The sequence below is a fragment of the Microcaecilia unicolor genome, chromosome 8 (genome assembly GCF_901765095.1).
Source record: "Microcaecilia unicolor chromosome 8, aMicUni1.1, whole genome shotgun sequence".
NCBI lineage: Eukaryota > Metazoa > Chordata > Amphibia > Gymnophiona > Siphonopidae > Microcaecilia > Microcaecilia unicolor.
In genome coordinates this window covers 83,916,095-83,936,185 of record NC_044038.1, presented here as the reverse complement: position 1 = coordinate 83,936,185, position 20,091 = coordinate 83,916,095, and the positions used below count along the sequence as shown (strand labels likewise).

General features: G+C 44.4%; 1 protein-coding gene across 6 annotated transcripts in view; it reads left to right on the top strand.

The window, feature by feature from the left end:
* The window catches only part of VSIG10L (V-set and immunoglobulin domain containing 10 like), a 72,645-nt gene extending 52,797 nt beyond the window's left edge, over positions 1 to 19,848 (top strand). For 3 of the 6 annotated variants that reach the window (XM_030213228.1, XM_030213224.1, XM_030213223.1), the window contains 9 exons: positions 194 to 448; positions 1,859 to 2,137; positions 2,233 to 2,463; positions 2,829 to 3,101; positions 11,698 to 11,985; positions 13,578 to 13,697; positions 14,872 to 14,930; positions 17,403 to 17,528; positions 19,226 to 19,848. In XM_030213228.1, the coding sequence (XP_030069088.1) occupies positions 194 to 448; positions 1,859 to 2,137; positions 2,233 to 2,463; positions 2,829 to 3,101; positions 11,698 to 11,985; positions 13,578 to 13,697; positions 14,872 to 14,930; positions 17,403 to 17,528; positions 19,226 to 19,315 (1,721 nt within the window). In that variant the 3' untranslated portion in view covers positions 19,316 to 19,848. Of the gene's footprint in view, positions 1 to 193; positions 449 to 1,858; positions 2,138 to 2,232; positions 2,464 to 2,828; positions 3,102 to 11,697; positions 11,986 to 13,577; positions 13,702 to 14,871; positions 14,932 to 17,402; positions 17,529 to 19,225 lie in introns of those variants that run through there. The other 3 variants (XM_030213229.1, XM_030213226.1, XM_030213225.1) reach the window with 3 other exon arrangements.
* Positions 19,849 to 20,091: the final 243 nt, after the last annotated feature.

The following is a 20,091-nucleotide window of genomic DNA, read 5'->3' as shown; positions in this document are numbered from 1 at the left end:
TAATTCTTGATTGTAATCTGCCTTGAACATTTAAAAAGTAATGTGGAATATAAATGGTTATATTACATTTTAAATAACTGTTACTTGAGTAGTGTAGGCAGGGGCAACTGGGCAGAATGAATTGGGTGAAAGCTCCTTATCTACTCACGTGCACAGTTTTCTAGTGTGTCTCTCCCTTTTTTCTATTCCTCAGAGAAAGTGGAATCGGTAAGAGTTGAGATTTCTCCAGAGGAGGTGCTGGAATTGGCCAGTAACCTGGTAAATCTGGATTGTGTTGTGGGAAGTGGCACTGGGCAAGTAACATGGACTAAAGATGGCCAGACCCTTCCACAGACAGGCAGTCAAATCCAGATAAGGAGCCCAGTAAGGAGTGATGCTGGGATCTACACTTGCACCATGACCAACCCACTGAGCAGTGGCTGCGGGAACAAGACGCTTACTGTCTACTGTGAGTGAAGCTCAACTATTGGCACTCCCTCTCTCCTCTTGGCTGTCTCGTCTACTCTACCTCACTTATACTTTGGTCAAGTGAAGCACGGGCTCAAAATAAATAAGATTAGATTAGTTTCACCACTTGTCCTGGTAGCCTAAGTAATGTAGGAAATAATATTTTTATTTATTTATTTGTTGTATTTGTATCCCACATTTTCCCACCTATTTGCAGGCTCAATGTGGCTTACAATATTCCGTTATGGCATTCACCATTCCAGAGTGAAACAATTGGTGTCACATGAAATACATGGATGACAATATTGAATTAACTTACAAAGTTCCGTTATGGCAATCGCCATTCTGGAGTAAGTGATACATTGGAGTTGCATGGAGTACATGGATAGCAATATAGAATTAAGCATACAGGTATAGCGAGAGAGTGTGTAGTTGGAGTGGTATTGCGTTTTTATTACATTATTGCTCGTTGTGGTAAGCCTTGTTGAATAGATAGGTCTTCAGAGATTTACGGAAGTTGATTAATTCGTAATTTGTTTTTAAGTTAAGTGGTAATGCATTCCAGAGTTGCGTGCTCATGTAGGAAAAGCTGGATGTGTGTGTTAGTCTGTATTTTAGTCCCTTGCAGCTGGGGAAGTGTAGATTAAGGAATGTGCGGGTCGATCTTTTAGCATTCATGGGTGGTAAGTCAACAATGTCTATCATGTATGTCGGGGCATCTCCGTGAATGATTTTATGAACTAGAGTGCAGACCTTGAACGCGATTCGTTCTTTAATTGGAAGACAGTGTAGTTTTTCTCTTAGGGGTTTTGCACTTTCGTATTTTGTTTTTCCATATATGAGTCTGGCTGCAGTGTTCTGGGCTGTCTGAAGTTTTTTGAGAATATATTCTTTACAGCCAGCATAGAGTGCGTTGCAGTAGTCTAGGTGACTCAGCACCAATGACTGCATCAGGTTGCGGAAAATAGCCTTTGGGAAGAAGGGTTTTACTCTTTTAAGTTTCCACATTGAATGGAACATCTTCTTAGTTGTATTCTTCACTTGATTTTCCAATGTGAGATTGCGATCAATGGTAACTCCAAGAATTTTCAAAGTGTCAGCAATGGGAAGGGAAAAGTTTGGTGTGGTTATTAGATTAGTTTCACTACTTGTCCTGGTAGCCTAAGTAATGTAGGAAATAATGTTTTCATCTCCAGATAGACTAAATTAGATTGTCTAGGAAAAAGCCTCTTGTTTGCCAAAGGGTTCCTCTTTGATTGGGTTAATGAGAGTGTCTGGAATGTTGGATTTCTTTCCATGATAGATTAGGCCTCTAGGATTGGTAGATTAAGGATTCTCCTTGATGTCTTGCTTTGTCCAGCCAAGATTGAGTACATTTATTTCCATGTTTGTATCTTTTCTTCCTTTCTAGATGGGCCAGACCCCCCCAGTATAACAATAACCTCAGACAGAGACCCGAACACCTATCACTATGTACACTTGAACAGCAATGTCAACCTCACATGTTCTACTGACTCGAAGCCTCCGGCAACTTATTCCTGGGTTGAGAACAATGGTGGCAATCTCCCTGTGGGGTCCATCCTGACAAAACCTAATATACAGCTAACCCAGGCAGGCCAGTATTTCTGTATTGTATCTAACAGCAAAACTGGCATAAGACTGAGCCAACCCATCAATATCGCCATTTATGGTGAGTTCTGGCAACACATACAAGACTTCGAGACTCCCACCCTTTCTCTCTTCCTCATCCATTTGGGCTGCTAACTGTCTATGTCTGCGTTGTAGGTGATCTTGCCTGCTCTTTGGATGCCATCAGAGACAATTCAGCCCTGCGTTTCCGCTGCTCCTGGCCTGGGGGACCTGTTCCAGTCAGGCTGCATTTTCTGGAACTGTCAGGGGCTGAGGTTGAATCTTACCTGGAGCAGAATGTGACGGCTCTGGCGGGTCTCAGTGGGAAAATGATGACCTGTGTGGGGGGCAACCCCTTTGTTTCTCAGAACTGCAGTATCACACCTGGTACAGTGTGTGTCCCATTCCTTCAAATTCTGGGCTTGTAATATGGTCTAATTACAAATATTTATAATAAATATATAACTTAAATAATCCACTCCATATATCAGCACCTCAAAAGCAGGGAGCTTCTCTCTCACTCACACAGCATTCCAAATATCGGAGCCCAGTGCAATGTGTTTGCACACCTCAGAGGCGGGAATTTTCTCTGACCTGTGCCTAGAAGTAACAGTACTAGCCTCTTTCACCTAGCAGCTATTCCTACAAGAAATGTTTTAATGGACCGTTGCTCAGGGGGGGACTAGAATTCCGTTTGTCTTCTAAAGCTAAAGAGCTCACTCCAATTCTTTGTCTCTTGCTGTTTCTTACAGAAGCTCCTTCTAACTTGAGCACTTCTATAACAGCTTTTGAGGAAGTCTCTGGCTCTCTCACTATTCACATCCTGGGCCGGGGCAAGTTCAATCCTGTAGCTGCTCAGTGGTTGAAAGGTACCAGCCAGCTCATGAGTGGAGGGAGATACCAGCTCAATGATGACTCCACCCAGCTTACCATCTCCAACTTCACTTTGGAGCAGGATCTTGGGAATTATACCTTCCTGTGCAGTAATCCACTGGGGAAGCAGAACAAGACCTTGGAAGTCATTGGTGAGTTGTTCAGAACTAAATTTGTTCTCCAAAACTCCTCATCCCTTAATGTATGGTGCAGACTCACTTTTTAACTGGAGTGCAAAGGTCCCCAGAAGTATCTCCAGTGGGCTGGATGTGCCGTGTAGTACATTTTTCTGTCCTGCTGTGCTTTCACTGTTCACAGGTTAGATTCAGCCAGCAGAGCAAGCTCTGTGCTCTTTTAATGCCATGAACACTATCTCTTCCTCTTCCCCCTTCACTTCTTCCTGTAGTTCAGGAGTTTCAGCCTGCTTGCTGTGAGGAACCCAGCTGTCTGCCTGAGCTGTCTTTCCCCTTTTTTTCTGTCTCTGCTAAGCTTTCCTGCTACTGGGATCCTCCTCCTCTGTGCTGGAAAAGGTGCAAAGGCCCCAGGAACAGGATGAGAGAGTGATGGTGTGCTGTGTGAACCTGGGTTTCCTGAACCATTCCTAAGGTGAATTTCCACTGCTGCCTCTGATCCCTGTGATACCAGCCCAGCCCCAGTCATACCTGTTACGGACTGGGCACCTACATTAGCAGGGGGTGGGTGACTTTGCTGCCCACTTGATGATGCAGAGCCAGGGTTGCTCTTTTGTCTGCCCGCTCCAAGCCTGCAGGATGCAGACTGTTCATTTGTGCTCTCCCCTATCACCAGGAGTGCATGCAGGTGCGCTACTTTTGATTTCTGGAGCTGCACCCTGCTCTAGGGCTACATTACTGGGGTGTATATATGTGCAGGTATGCCCCACTAGGGGGCTGCAGAACCAGTAGATGGGTTTTGGGGCTCCTTGCCTTTGGAGATGTGGCCTGCTCCAGGGCTGAGGACATGGGGGAGAGGGTAAAAAAATACAGGTTAGATATAGTCTCTGTCCCCTCCACCCCTCCCCCCCCCCAGCAAACTCTTCTCTGAGGGGCGCCCTGCTTACTCTAGCTGTCTTGGTGATTTGCATTTAGAGATCCCTGCTGTATTATAATCATCCAAGGGTGGGAATGACTGACCGTGGTGTGACAGTACACTTTGACTTTTTGGATTCAGGAAGTGATACAATAATTAGAAATTTAAACATAATTTGATGCTATGACTTATATTACATCAAAAAGCCTGATTTGTTAAGGCTTCTCTTTATGTGTGTCTATGAGATAAGACATTGATGAATTAGGCCTTAAGCAGAACAGGATAAACCCTTTGGGGGGGGGGGGGCATATGCAAACAAGCATGTTGGGCCCTCCCATTGTAATATAAATACATAACTTATACACAGGGCTGGCCTTAGCATTTGCGGGGTCCTTTCAGACCAGTTTGGTGGGTCCCTCCTCCAACCATACAATTTGGCATCTCCTCTCTCTCAATCCCCTGTGTATCTTAAAATTTGTCTCTCTCCATTGTTAGTTGTTGCTGGCAGTGGCAGCAATCAACATATGCTGCCTGCAGCCTAAACTAAACTACTAATCATTTCTTTAGCACTACTAGATGTACACAGTGCTGTACACATTATATGCAGGCACTTTCTCTGTCCCTAGAAGACTCACAATCTAAGTTTTTGTAACTGGAGCAATGAAGGATTAAGTGACTTGCCCAAGGTCACAAGGAGTGTAAGTGGGAATTGAACCCACGTTGCCGTCTGCTGCACTAAGTATTTTAGGCTACTGCTCTGACCCATCCTGCTCCCTCTGATGCAAATTCCAGTTTCCACAGGGGTGGAACGGGTCAGCAGGAAGGCCCCAGAGCAGGCTGCAGGCAGCGTATGCAGAGCTGCCAAGGAGGCCCGATTTTTGAGAGGTAGATTTTACTATACGCTCTGCCCTGCCCACTCTGCCCTGGCCATACCCACTCTACCTCATGGCTCCGCCTCCTACCGTGCTGTTTGAGCATTGCGGAAATCGGCAGTGCTGGCACTCCTGTGCAGCTCAGTTCAGGCACTTGGAATATAAGAGGATACTTTTTTATTGGACTAGCTAACACATGTTTGATTAGCTTTCAGAGGCCAAAACCTCCTGGTTTAGGTCAGGTTAGCACAGTATACTGCTGTTATGGTATTGTCTCCTGACCTAAGGAAGTGTTGGTCTTTGAAAGCTAGTCAAAAATGTATTAAAATTAGTCCAATATAAAGGTATCATCTTATTTTTCATTTTGTTTATTTATTTATAGCATTTGTATCCCACATTATCCCACCTATTTGCAGGCTCAATGTGGCTTACATAGTTTTATTATGACAATTTTGTGTTTGATATATGTTTATCAACCTTTATTAACACAGCTACCACATTACTTTGTCCTAAATTAAAAATAAAATTATTTTTTCTACTGATGGCGGTGATTTTCTTTTTCTAATTGTGTTGGTCCCAGTTGCAGGTTTCTGCTTACTTTCGTCTTCAATTAACTCTCATGCCAGGGTTTCCTATGCATTTGTCATTTTTTCTTCTCCTTTTTCTTGTAGTTTCCTTCAATTTATTTTTCTGCCAATCTGTTCAGATTTAATTCATTTTTTAATTTCCCTCTTTTCACTTTGTCTACCTACAGCCTTTCATCTTTCCTTCATCTTAAGTGCATAAGTATATATGTATTGCCATAATGGGAAAGACCAAAGGTCCATCAAGCCCAGCATCCTGTTTCCAACAGTGGCCAGGTCACAAATACCTGGCAAGATCCCCAAAAAGTACAAAACATTTTATACTGCTTATCCCATAAATAGTGGATTTTCCCCAAGCCAATTTAATAATGGTCTATGGACTTTTCCTTTAGGAAGCTGTCCAAACCTTTTTAAAACTCCGCTAAGCTAACCGCCTTTACCACATTCTCTGGCAATGAATTCCAGAGTTTAATTACACGTTGAGTGAAGAAAAATTTTCTCCGGTTCGTTTTAAATTTACTACATTGTAATTTCATTGCATGCCCCCTAGTACTAGTATTTTTGGAAAGCGTAAACAGATGATTCACATCTACCCATTCAACTCCACTCATTATTTTATAGATCTCTATCATATCTCCCCTCAGCCGCATTTTCTCCAAGCTGAAGAGCCCTAGCCGAATTAGCCTTTCCTCATAGGGAAGTCGTCCCCATCCCCTTTATCATTTTCGTCGCCCTTCTTTGCACCTTTTCTAATCCCACTATATCTTTTTTGAGATGCGGCAACCAGAATTGAACACGATATTCGAGGTGTGGTCGCACCATGGAGCGATACAAAGGCATTATAACATCCTCCTTTTTGTTTTCCATTCCTTTCCTAATAATACCTAACATTGTATTTGCTTTCTTAGCCGCAGCAGCACACTGAGCAGAAGGTTTCAACGTATCATCAACGACGTCACCTAGATCCCTTTCTTGGTCTGTGACTCCTAACATGGAACCTTGCATGACGTAGCAATAATTCAGGTTCCTCTTTCCCACATGCATCACTTTGCACTTGCTCACATTAAACAATCCTCTTGCGATTTAACAACTTTGATTTACTTTGTGTCATCAGCAAATTTAATTACCTCACTAGTTACTCCCATCTCTAGGTCATTCATAAATATGTTGTCAGCCGCTCCTCCCGGCCACGTAATTGTCTCTCTCACTTATCCGTGCTGTCTGCTTCTGACTCCACACTCGTCCGTGCAGTTCGCTCTCACTGCCACACTGTTCCGCTAGCATGGAGATGCAACACAGTTCAGCTGGCCGGTCTTTTAAACAAAGTTCAGCTAGTTAGACTTTAAACACCGTTCTGCTAGCCAGGCTTCAAACACAGCTCGGCTAGCCAGACTTCCCACAAAGTTCAGCTAGTCAGGCTTTAAACACAGTTCTGCTAGCCAGGCTTCCCAACAACGCCCTCTTCAGCAAGGCCTCAAAATCGTTCAGCTTAGCTAGGCTTTTTTCCCCAGCACAGCTTAGCCAGGCTTTTAAAGATCCACCACCCTCACTTGTCAACACTTTACCTCTTGACAACCACCCGCCGGATCTCTCCTGACTATTACTCTTTTCTGATACTTTTGGGCTCCTCTAGAAGTCACTCTTCTTCTCCAGCCACCTCCTCTCCCACCTCCATTTCCTCTTCCACACCTTCTCCTCCTACCTGCTCCAACTCCTCCCATTCCATCCCCCCATTCTCCACCCCCTCCCTCAGGTGTTCCACCCTCTCCTCAGCTGATTCCATCTCCCAATCAGCCCCATCGCCTTTCCTCTCATGTGGCTCAGGTACTCGTTTGTCCTCCTCTCTCCTATTCTTCCAGGCAGTCTGAAATCTGTGTTCTCTACGCTCCTGCCTCTGCCCCTTCCGCAATGCATTCTGGGATCTGTAGTTTTTCCACTCTGGCTTTTCTCTCTTCCCCCCTGCATTCTGGGCTCTGTGGCTTCTCTGATTCTTACAATGTTAAAAAGCAGCGGTCCCAGCACAGACCCCTGGGGAACCCCACTATCTACCTTTCTCCATTGAGAATACTGACCATTTAACCCTACTCTCTGTTTTCTATCTTTTAACCAGTTTTTAACCCTCCATTGCCTCAGGTACAAATAAGTACCTGTATATGTAAGCCGCATTGAGCCTGCCATGAGTGGGAAAGCGCGGGGTACAAATGTAGCAAAAATAAAATAAATAAATAAAATAGAACACTACCTCCTATCCCATGACTCTCCAATTTCCTCTGGAGTCTTTCATGAGGTACTTTGTCAAACGTCTTCTGAAAATCCAGATACGCAATATCAACCGGCTCACCTTTATCCACATGTTTGTTCACCCCTTCAAAGAAATGTAGTAGATTGGTGAGGCAAGATTTCCCTTCACTAAATCCATGTTGACTTTGTCTCATTAATCCATGCTTTTGCATATGCTCTGTAATAATAGTCTCTACCATTTTGCCCGGCACCGACGTCAGACTCACCGGTCTATAATTTCCCGGATCTCCTCTGGAACCATTTAAAAAAACTGGCGCTACACTGACCATCCTCCAATCTTCCGGTACCACGCTCGATTTTAAGGATAAATTACATATTACTAACAATAGCTCTGCAAGCTCATTTTTCAGTTCTATCAGTACTCTGGGAATACCATCCAGTCCAGATTTGCTACTCTTCAGTTTGTAGAACTACCCCATTACATCCTCCAGGTTTACAGAGAATTCATTAAGTTTCTCCGATTTGTCAGCTTCGAATACCATTTCCGGCACTGGTATCCCACCCAAATCTTCCTCAGTGAAGACCGAAGCAAAGAATTCATTTAATCTCTTTGCTACGGTTTTGTCTTCCTTGATCGCCCCTTTTACTCCTCGGTCATCTAGCGGTCCAACCAAATCTTTTGCCGGCTTCCTGCTTTTAATATACCTACAGAGGCGTACCAAGGGGGGGCGGTGGGAGCGGTCCGCCCCGGGTGCACGCCACTGGGGGGTGCCGCGGCGCGCGCCTGCTGCGAGAGTTCGCTAACTTCTCTCGTTCGCTGCAGCTCCCTCTGCCCCGGAACAGGTTACTTCCTGTTCCGGGTCAGAGGGAGCTGCAGCGAACGAGCAAAGTTAGTAAACTCGAAGCAGGCGCGCGCTGCGGCACCCCCCCCCCCCCAGCGGCATGCACCCGGGGGGGGGGCTCTTTCGCGGGGGGGGGGTCCGCGCTGCATCGGGAGGGGGGGTGCTGCACCCGGGGGGCAGGGCGTCGCCCCAGGTGTCCGCCCCCCTAGGAATGCCACTGTATACCTAAAAATAATTTTACTATGTGTTTTTGCCTCCATTGCAATCTTTTTTTCGAAGTCCCTCTTAGTCTTCCTTATCAGCGCTTTGCATTTGACTTGACATTCCTAATGCTGTTTCTTATTATTTTCAGTCGGTTCCTTCTTCTATTTTCTGAAGGATTTTCTTTTAGCTATAATAGTTTCCTTCACCTCACTTTTTAACCAGGCCAGCTGTCGTTTGGTCTTCCATCCTTCTTTTTTAATACGCGGAATATATTTGGCCTGGGTTTCCAGGATGGTGCTTTTGAACAGCATCCACGCCTGATGTACATTTTTGACCCTCGCAGCCGCTCCTCTAAGTTTTCTTTTCACCATTATTCTCATTTTATCATAGTCTCCTTTTTAAAGTTAAACGCTAACGTATTTGATTTCCTATGTATACTTACTCCAAAGCTAATATCAAATGCGATCATATTATGATTACTGTTATCAAGCGCCCCAGTACCATTACCTTCCCGCACCAGATCATGCGCTCCACTAAGGACTAGGTCTAGAATTTTTCCTTCTCTCGTCGGCTCCTGTACCAGCTGCTCCATAAAGCTGTCCTTGATTTCATCAAGGAATTTTACCTCCCTAGCGTGCCCCGATGTTACATTTAACCAGTGAATATCGGGGTAAATGAAATCACCCATTATTATTGTGTTACCCAGTTTGTTTGTGTCCCTAATTTCCTTTAACATTTCTGCATCCGTCTGTTCATCCTGGCCAGGCGGACAGTAGTATACTCCTATCACTATCCTTTTCCCCTTTACACATGGAATTTCAATCCACAGTGATTCCAAGAAGTGTTTTGTTTCCTGCAGAATTTTCAATCTATTTGATTCAATGCTCTTGTTAATACAATGCTACCCCTCCACCAATTCGATCCACCCTATCACTACGATATAATTTGTACCCCGGTATGACAGTGTCCCACTGGTTATCCTCCTTCCACCAGATCTCAGAGATGCCTATTATATCTAATTTTTCATCTAGTGCAATATATTCTAACTCTCCCATCTTATTTTTTAGGATCCTGGCATTCACATATAGATATTTCAAACTATGTTTGTTGTTCCTATTTACATCATGCTTAGTACTTGACAGTATTAATGTGCAATCTTTTGTCTGATTTTTATTTTTATTTAAGGACACCTGATCTACTACAGTCTCTTTTGCAACCTCACTATCAGGATACCCTATCTTCCCTGTTTTGGTGATATCTTTGAAAGATACCTTATCCCAAACCATGCGCTTTTGAGCGACTGTCAGCCTTCCCCCCGTTTCTAGTTTAAAAGCTGCTCTATCTCCTTTTTAAATGCCGATTCCGGCAGCCGGGTCCCACCCTGGTTAAGGTGGAGCCCATCCTTTCAGAATAGGCTCCCCCTTCCCCAGAATGTTGCCCAGTTCCTAACAAATCTAAAACCCTCCTCCTACACCATTGTCTCATCCACGCGTTGAGACTCCGGAGCTCTGCCTGTCTCTTGGGCCCCACACGTGGAACAGGTAGTATTTCAGAAAATGCTACCCTAGAGGATCTGGATTTGAGCTTTCTACCTAAGAGCCTAAATTTGGCTTCCAGAACCTCTCTCCCACATTTTCCTATGTCATTGGTACCCACATGTACCTAGACAGCCAGCTCCTCCAGAGCACTATCTAAAATCCTATTTAGGTGACGTGTGAGGTCTGCCACCTTCGCACCAGGCAGGCAAGTCACCAGGCAATCCTCAGGTCCACCAGCAACCCAGCTATCCATATGCCTAATGATCGAACCACCAACTACAACAGCTGTCCTAACCCTTCCCTCCCGGGCAGCACTTGGAGACATCCTCTGGTGGGCAGGTCCTGGCTACAGGAGTACATCCTACTGCACCAGGTGATGCATGCCCCCCCCCCCCCCCCCCCCCGCAGTCTTCAGTCATGCTCTGTTAGCTCCCCGCTCCCTCTGATGTCAACTGTTATTGTTTTTCCACCCCTGCTGCTCGTTGGGAGAAGCAGCAGTGGCAGATTTGGAGATGGCAGTGGCTCAGCACGAATGTGGGAGATGACCTGCCAAAGCGGGAGACTTGGTAGGTTTGTACCAAAAGTGAAATGCTGTCACAGCCAGAGACATCTAAAGGCCAGAAAGGCAAATTTTAAAGTAGATGGAGGATTGAGAGAGAGGAATAGGTGTGGGGAGGGGGAGGAGAACAGAAAGAGAGAGATGCCTCTGGGCAGAGGAGAATAGCAGCAGTGAATAAGAAATCTAGGGGAGAAGCCCTCTTATACCCCCCCCTCCTTATGCCCATGTTCCTAGGTGCCCCCATGGGCATAAGGAGGGGGGGTGTTTAGAGGGCTTCTCCCCCAGATTTCTTATTCACTGCTGCTATTCTCCTCTGCCCAGAGGCATCTCTCTCTTTCTGTTCCCCTCCCCCTCCCCACACCTATTCCTCTCTCTCAACTGCTGTGTCCAAAACTTCCTCTTATGGTTTTACTCTGCATTGAAAATAATGTGCAGATTAAAACCATTAGAGGAAGAAGCAGCAGATAAGAAGCTGTACTCACTCCCTGTTGATTGGATGACAATGTACTGGAGAACCAACAGACAGACTTCCATGTCAGTGATGATTCTGGTCCTCCCTTCCCCTCCCCTACCCCCCCCCCCCCCCCTCATCTTTCTACCAGGCGCAGACTTACCAGAGCAAAACTCTTCTTTCAGAACTAGCACATCTGAAAGAGGCCCTCTAACCTGCTAAACATTAAGATCCTAGGTACATGCCTAGTTTGTTAATGCTTTATTCCTGCCCTGGACATAAATGTTATTAATAGGAAACTGCTTTTCTCAGAGAATGTCACATCTGGTTTTCACTCCAACCACACAAGATACAACGAGTGCAGAGTTCCACAAAGCACACTGATTTTTTACAACCTTTTCTTTTCCCAGCTCCCTCGGTCTCCAGCCTTAGTGTGACCCGTAGCACGGACTCAATGTCAGCTAACCTCTACTGGACCGTGCCAGAGGGCGCTGTCATCACTAGATTTCAGGTCCAGATGCAGGGCCCGCTGCTGAGCCGGGCTGCAGATGACTGGCAGCTTCTGCAAAATGTGAGCAGTGCTGACCACTCTTACACGGTGTCTGGTCTTCAGCCCACAAGAATGTACACCTTCAGGGTGGTGCCAAAGATGGGCAGAACCTCTGGGTTACCCTCAGAATTGCAGACTCTGACTCCAGGTGAGTGGATGGCTTTGAATTCTAGCCCCTGAAGGTAGAACGGTCGAAAAAAACATAGTGCAGAAGACCATTTTTGATGTATTTCTACATCACATAGAACTCTTTTTCAAAATGGCCTACTAATAATACAAATGATCTCCTAACCAAAAAACACTTGCATGTCTTCCATCATAACCCTCCTACTCCTGTGCAGATTCTTTCACTCACTGTCTCCCACATGACCCTCCTCTCTGACCCCTTCTACCAGAAATTAACCCCTCCAGCCCTTCTCTTACATTCTGTCTAGCTGACACCATCTCTCACTCCCAAATCAATCCCCTTTCAGACCCTCCTAGGCTGCTTCAGCCCCTGTATCACAGCCCTCAGCAATAACTCTTCTTACCACTCCAGCCACTCTTAGTTAACAATGCCTCTTTCATCCTCTATTCCTTCTTCCCTCCTCCCCCACTCAGAGTTGAAAGTAGAAAGGGGAAATCAGCAGGGCCTCACACTACTTCTTCCTCCTCTGTTGCAGGAGTTGTCATGGTACTTTGAACCACAAGGAACACTAAGAGTGCTGTGTGATTTAAAATGTAACACTCTGCTTCCAGGCAGCAAAGGTGAAATATGCAGCCTGACCCACCACTGCTGTTTCCCTTCAAGTGACAGTGGTGGCAGTAGAGCTGAAAGGGAAAATTGGAGATCCAAGGGAGATGAGTGTGGGAGGGGGAGAACAGTCATTACCTTTCAGTACTGGGACTGCTGAAGTACCCACAGCATCCCTAGTACTGGCCTCTATGGGATATAGAGCTGAAAGCCACAAGACTCTGATAATAATCCTTTGCCTGGGCACTAGTCCCCTGCATATTCACATCAAAATATACAAACTACATGCTCCGGGGTCCAGATCCTTTCACTTTACTTTCTCAGGGTTACTGTCACCAAATGGGTTCGGTTTGTACCTGCTAGGGATATGAAGAGAAAAAAAATTAAATTTGTTTTTGGGCCACTGTTTTGGAATTTTTCCTGATTTTCAAGTATTTTAAAATTTGTTTCAAACTATTGTGTTAAGAAAAGCTTCTTAATGGATGTTAGAACTTTTTAGCAAACACAAATCGATTTTACACACATTAATTTGCATGTTAATGTGTGTTAAATTGATTTTGCATGCACTACTCTTTTAAGGCATGCTAACAAATAAACAGCCTAGTGCCTACCAGAGCAGAAATGAACCTTTCGCTGGTGAGAATTCATTCAAGTTTTGAACAACCCAGAAGCGAATTGGTGTCCTCAAAGGCCACCGTCACAATTAAGGAAAGAGGGGAGGTTCAGTGGCTAGAGCACAGAATTAGGTGTGTGATTATCTGCATAGGGCTGAGGCACATTGACTGAGTGCCATTTGGGAAAAGTTGCACTGCCACTACCCATGAAAGATTAATGGAGGATCTTGCTTACATATGTTGCCCCTCCTGTCTTACATATGTGGTCTCACAGAGCTCTTAGGAATTACTGAACGAGTGAGTACTCTCCTTGTGCTTGCATTTCTTGTTCATTATAGCCTATTCCTTAGACACGTTTCGCAAGGTCATGTTGAACTCTCTCCTCTGTGGCAGTTTCTTCCCAGGGCCTCAGTGCTGGTGCCATCGCTGGGATCGTAGTCGGCTCCATCGCTGGGTCTCTTCTGCTGATTTTTATTCTAATCCTTCTCATCTGCTGCATTTGGAAACAAAAAAGTAAGTTTGGCACTGACACTTAGGGGGTCATCCTGTAAGGCACCCTCTAGTTATAGGCAGCAAGAATGTGCCTAAATCCCAATATTCTAGTCATTTACACATGTATGTAGACACATAGGCCCATAAATGAGCATTTTGCAGCTACACGGTATTCTGTAAGTGCATGCCAAAATGTGATGGTGTGTACTTTGCAGGTGGGCAGAATTTGGGTGGAGTGTGAGCAGGACATGCATTTGCACATGTAGATATCTAGGCATGAGCATTTATACCAGGTCTCTGGCTGGTATACTGTACGTGTTAGTGCCTGCAAAATAAGCACTCATATGAAGGGCAATTCTATACCTGGATGCCCGCATTTATGTGCTTCTCACACCCCTAAATATACAGAATACCATCACTTTTGCAGGTAAATGTACACTTACGTATATCTGTGGCAGCACACGAAGTGCTACTCTATAAGGGCTCACATAAGTGGCATAGTGTGCAAATGCAGGGGGCGGGTTCACATGGGTGGAGCATAGGCAGGGCTGCCAGTTACATGTTTAGGTGCCATTAGCTAGGTCTATGGCTGGTGTAACTGGGGGCACCTAAATTTTAAGTGCTCTGGTACCTAATTAACCTAGCATTCTTTAATAGAATCTGGGTGTCTGGACATCATTATAAAACAAGCTCTCATCATATAGCATCACTGCCCTGTTATGGAATTACCCTCTTGGTATGTCTTTCAAGGCTGATGCAATATCTGCCTAAGAATTTTGATTTCCCCATTAACCCATGGTGACCTTTGGCAAGTCATCCTGGGCCTGATTTATTAAGCTTTTCCCCCCAAACATTTCAATTTGTTTTAGAAATAAATGCATGTAAAATGTAATTAATGCCCCTATTTTTTTAAACACAGGTTCATGATTGTTGAGGGCATTAATTTGGAGGTTTCAGACCTGTAAAGTCAGTTCAGTGCATGTTCTTTATGTGCATAAATTTTCAAAACCGAAATTGGAAACCAATCTCTTGTGTGCACTAGCTGTCTATCTCCGCTTTCCTCAACTGCAGTGCGTTAAACCCAAGACTGGCTCAACCTGTCCCTGAGAAGCTGAAACTTCATGACTGTCCTATATGCAAAAATGAATAAAGTCATGATGTTTGCTTGTTTTGTTTTTTTGTTGTTTTTTTGTAGATGAAAGCAAAAAAGTCCCGCCTAACCCTCAGGCTGTAAGACACACACAGTCTGAACTGGTGAGTGTTTCCAGAAAAGCACCTAATTTGGAGAGATGTATGATTATTGGGTCAGTGGGATGAGTCTGGTTCTGTATGGATCTGGGGTGAGCTTGTCAAATCAGGTCAATATTGGATAGGGGGTGGGGACCATAGAAGATTCAGGGTTTGGGGCAAAAGACTTGATTTCAGTGAGGGAAGAGAGAAGGCTGCTGCCCCTGTTTCATAAGCAGTTTTCCGGAAACCAGTGGGACCAGTGAGGGCTCTTGAAATACCCAGAAATTCCATCTGGGGTAGGGGGTTGAAATTAAAGTACAATAAGGAGGGAACACACTTGGAAATATTTGAAGCCAGTAAATAATGCCAAGTATGTAGATTAAAAACAAAAAAGATCAAACAAATAGAGAGAGGATATATATTTAAGAAAGTTTACAAATAGGTTGGCCCAGTGGCTCAGCACTGCCGTGTGTAAGATCCTTGATCTGATCTTCAAGTGGGCCTTCTGCTCCCCAGGAAGTGTTCACTAGGGATGGCCAGCCTCCAAATTTTTGTTGTGTTTTATTTCCCATGTGGTTTGCAATGTTATTCATTTTGTTTTGGTTAACCTTCTTTTTTGTTTGAGGGCAATGTCATTAAGAGTGTGCCCTCTTTACGATAGTGTGCACTATTATTGGTGAAAGAAAAAAACACAAAACACGTTTTTTGTACTTGTTTTCATTTGCGAATGACATGCAACATGGGATATGACATTTCCCATGTCATTGCAAACAACAGTCCTCAGGGAGAGGATGCTGTAGTCATTGCTCAAGGGTGGCATCTGGTGGCTGGATTCAGAAGGAACCCTGGTGCATTGCCCTCGATCCAGAGTAGGTACATTGGGGGCATGAAGAATATAAAACTGAGGAAATCATCCCTAGGTTCTTGCAAATGAATTGTCATGGTACCAGAATCTCAGAGACAACTGCTGTATCCAAAACTAGAAGAAAATATTACAAATTAAGGGGCCCTTTTATTAAAGTGCACTAACATTTGCAGTTAATGCATTTTAAGGTGAGATTTACTGAACAATAACTGCAAATTTTCCACAGCTTTTGAGGGCTTTTCCACTTTTTTTTGTTTTTTGCAGGTCAGCAGTAATGTTCACATCAGTGTGCGTTACCTGCTGAATGTTAACCCTGCAATTAGCCAGGTAGTGTCTGATAAGTATAACGTACTAGAAAGCTAATGCTTCCATGTGCACTCTCTACCCATGCCATGCCCCCAGATACAGAATTCTTAAAAATTCAATAACATGGGTTTTAGCACATATAGAGGGGCATAATCGAAAGGGGCGCCCAGGTTTTCCTGAGGACGTCCTCGCAGGACATCCCGGCGAAGGGGCGGGGAAACCCGTATTATCGAAACAAGATGGGCGTCCATCTTTCATTTTGATAATACGGTCGGGGACGCCCAAATCTTAACATTTAGGCCGTCCTTAGAGATGGTCGTCCTTAGACTTGGTCGTTTCTGATTTTCAGCGATAATGGAAACTAAGAATGCCCATCTCAAAAATGACCAAATGCAAGCCCTTTGGTCGTGGGAGGAGCCAACATTCGTAGTGCACTGGTCCCCTGACATGCCAGGACACCAACTGGGCACCCTAGGGGGCACTGCAGTGTACTTCAGAAAAACCTCCCAGGTAAATAGCTCCCTTACCTTGTGTGCTGAGACCCCAAAACCCACTCCCCACAACTGTACACCACTACCATAGCCCTTATGGGTGAATGGGGGCACCTAGATGTGGGTACAGTGGGTTTGTGGTGGGTTTAGGAGGGCTCGCTGTTTCCTCCACAAACTTTGGTCAACCCCGTGACAGAAAGCAGTTGGGGACGCACACTGTTACTCTGACGCTACAAAAATATATTTATTTTTGTAGTGCCGATGTGTACCCATCAGTAATCAGGCAGTACTGCATGCTGCCCGGTTACCGCTGGGTTATTGTGGGAGCCCTTACCACCACCTCAATGGGTGGTGGTAAGGGCTCCTCCCAGAAATGGCTGCGCGGCAAGTGCTTCACTAGCCGCATGACCATTTCCTGCCGAAAAGAAAGACTTACCTATTACCTGCTGTGGTAAAACGGGGCCTCGGCACGCGTCAAAACACATGCCGATGAAAGTGCAGGCCTCCTTTTGCCGCAGCTTGGCCCTTACACAGGGAAAATACCTCAAAATGCTTTAATGCGTTTGTGTGGAAGCCTTTTTATGTATGTTAACCACGTGTTAAGTGCCTATTGCACTTTAGTAAAAGGCCCCTAAATTGAAAAATTTGAAAATCAGTGAGGATCAGAGCTGTCTCACATACCAGTGAGCTATGAGAGGTCAGGGAAGAGGTCATTCAAAATGGGATAAGTAGCAGGTCAGAACTAATTTTCCAGTCACCTGACTGACATCACCTTATCATTTGTAGCTTATCAACATTTATATATTATCATGGTATCTTGTATTTGTTGTCCAGAACCCAAATAGCAGACAGGCACAGAGGAGTCCCATGGGTGGTTCTGACTTCCCAGATGGACCTGAGTTTGGCTCCGGCTACTATACTTACAGAAAGTCTTCCATGTCTCTGGGCTCTGTTAGTCTGGTAAGTACCTCTGGCAACTGAATACCCAGCTGATCTTTTATGGTGATGGCAATAATGAGAAAGATGTTGGTACTAGAGAGTACCTTGGTGGTGGGAGTTGTGTTAACTTTGGTAGTGGTGATTGTAATGAAGGTGGTGGCAATGATGCCGGCAGTGGTGAGGAAGAAGAGGATGTGGTGGCAGTAGTGAGAATGACATGGAAGATGGTAGTCCCAGTCATATGGTGATGATAGTGATGGGAAAGGTGTTTGTTCTGCAGAGGAAATTGGTGATGATAACCTTAGTAGTGGTGACTGTGGTAACCTTGGTAGTGGTGGTGGTGGTGGAAATGGTGAGCATGATATAGAAGATGGGCTGTCCTAGTCATGTGGTGATGATAGGGATAGAAAAGATGTTGGTTCTGAAGAGGAAATTGGTGGTGGAAGTGGTGATTACCTTAGCAGTGGTGACTGTGGTAGAGGCAATTGTGAGGAAGAAGATATGGTGGCATCCCAGTCATGGTGGTGATGGGGCCAACAAATAACAGCATTAATGGTTGTGACATGAATGATGATTTTGGTAGTGATGGCAGTAATGATCATGGTGATGAGTCATCAACAAAATTGTTGCTTACTCAAGGAAGTCCTGTTTTGCAAGTAGTGATGTTCACAATTCCACAGCTATTTTACAAAGGATGGCTGAATGTGGAGCCTTTTGTAAAATGTGGGAAAGAAACATATATTTCTGTAAATTTGCAGTGGGAGCAAGTATTGTGGAAAAGTACACTTAAAAAAAACAGAGCAGTATCACTGTAGATTCTATGTGCAAACCCTGGTGTTCACATGTGTAGGTTCAGACTTTTGCAACCTACAGCTGTAAGTAATGGAATTTGCACATTTAAGTACTGTGTTTCAGAAAACGACACATATAGAACAGTAGCTAAGCTCCTGACGAGTCACATTTTTACACTTTTTAATACCAGAAGCTTAAGCTAAATTGTCTGCTCAGTCACTCCTCTAAAGCCATGTTTGAAACTCAGAGGAGATTAAAAAAAAAAAGCCAACAGGTAAATTTTAAAAAATATACATGCATTCAGATCCAAAATCAGGAATATACGTATGGGGAGTGATATTCAGCTCATGGTGGTCAGAGGTCCTGAAGCCGCTGGCCGCCATGGGCTCAGATACTCAGTGCTGGCCTGTGTTCCGGCACAGGCATTGAATATCCAAGTCACAGCAGTCACCCAGAAGTTAACTGCTTAATGGTTGATATTCAGTCTGGTGCACAGTTAGCTCGGTGAATAAAGTTAGGACGGCCTTTTTGCTGTCCTAACTTACTTTCTTAACCAGTTAGTGGACTGAATATCGCTGCTAACCAGAAAGTATTGGCTCGGATCACAGACCACCCCAGTACTAACCAGACAGTGCTGCAGTGGTCAGAACCAATATTTAGCAGCACTGTCAAGATAAGTGCCACTGAATATCAGTGCTAAGTGCCATTTAACCAGTCAGGAGCCTCTTTTACCTAGTTATTGGCATGATTTTATGGATCACCCAAACCATGCATCCCTTTGAGTCAGTGCATCCTGCAGCATTACATATGTATGTACATAGCAACACTGTAAAATCAACATTTACATGTTCATGCCTATATTATATATGAAAACAGAACCAATGGGAGTGCATCTTACTCTGCCATTCTCCACATTCTCTTTTTAGCCATCCAATGGCAGCACTGGAAATGACAACCACTGGACTTTCAATGAGCCCTACCATCCCACTAAATACAGAAGTGTCACACATGTGTGACAAAGTCAAGCGCAACCAAAGGACATGTTATCTTTACAAACAGGTGTCATGAAAGGAGGATAACCTGATTGAAGGATTCATCTTCCGGGTGCTCTGAATAACCCCAGGTTTCAAGAGAACCGTGCATTCTGCCACCACATTTTAAATGGTGATTTTACAAGCAGAAGAGGAACCGTGGTATTTATGGTCTTTAAAAAAATGGAATAAGAATCCAAAACAGCTGTGAAAATGACCTTTCAGGCTGGAAAAGTCTGCTTTTGAAAGGAAGACATCAATGAAGGAGGATTGAGAGCCCACTGTCATTTATGCATCAGTATAGAATTTTTACATAATGATATGCCAAAGGTTTTCAGCTAAGCTTTGGTAAACTAAATTTCAGACTATTTCAAAAAAATGTTTGTAAATTATTGTTTGGTCAGTTTTCAAACAGGGTGTCCAGTGACTATTAATTCATGCGTAGATTAGGCCAGTGGTTCCCAAGCCTGTCCTGGAGGCTCTTCATCCAGTCAGGTTTTCAGGACATCCACAATGAATATTCATGAGAGAAATTTACATGCACTGCCTCCACTGCATGCAAATCTTTCTCTTGAATATTCATTGTGGATATCCTGAAGACCAGACTGGCTGAAGAGGCCTCGGGACAGGCTTGGGAATCACTGGATTAGGCACATTTTCAACAGCACTGCACATATAGAGGTGAATTCTATATATGGTGCCGAAAAAAATCAGTTCCCAAAAAAGTACTCTTCTGTATACCAGTCTTAAAGTTAGGCGCG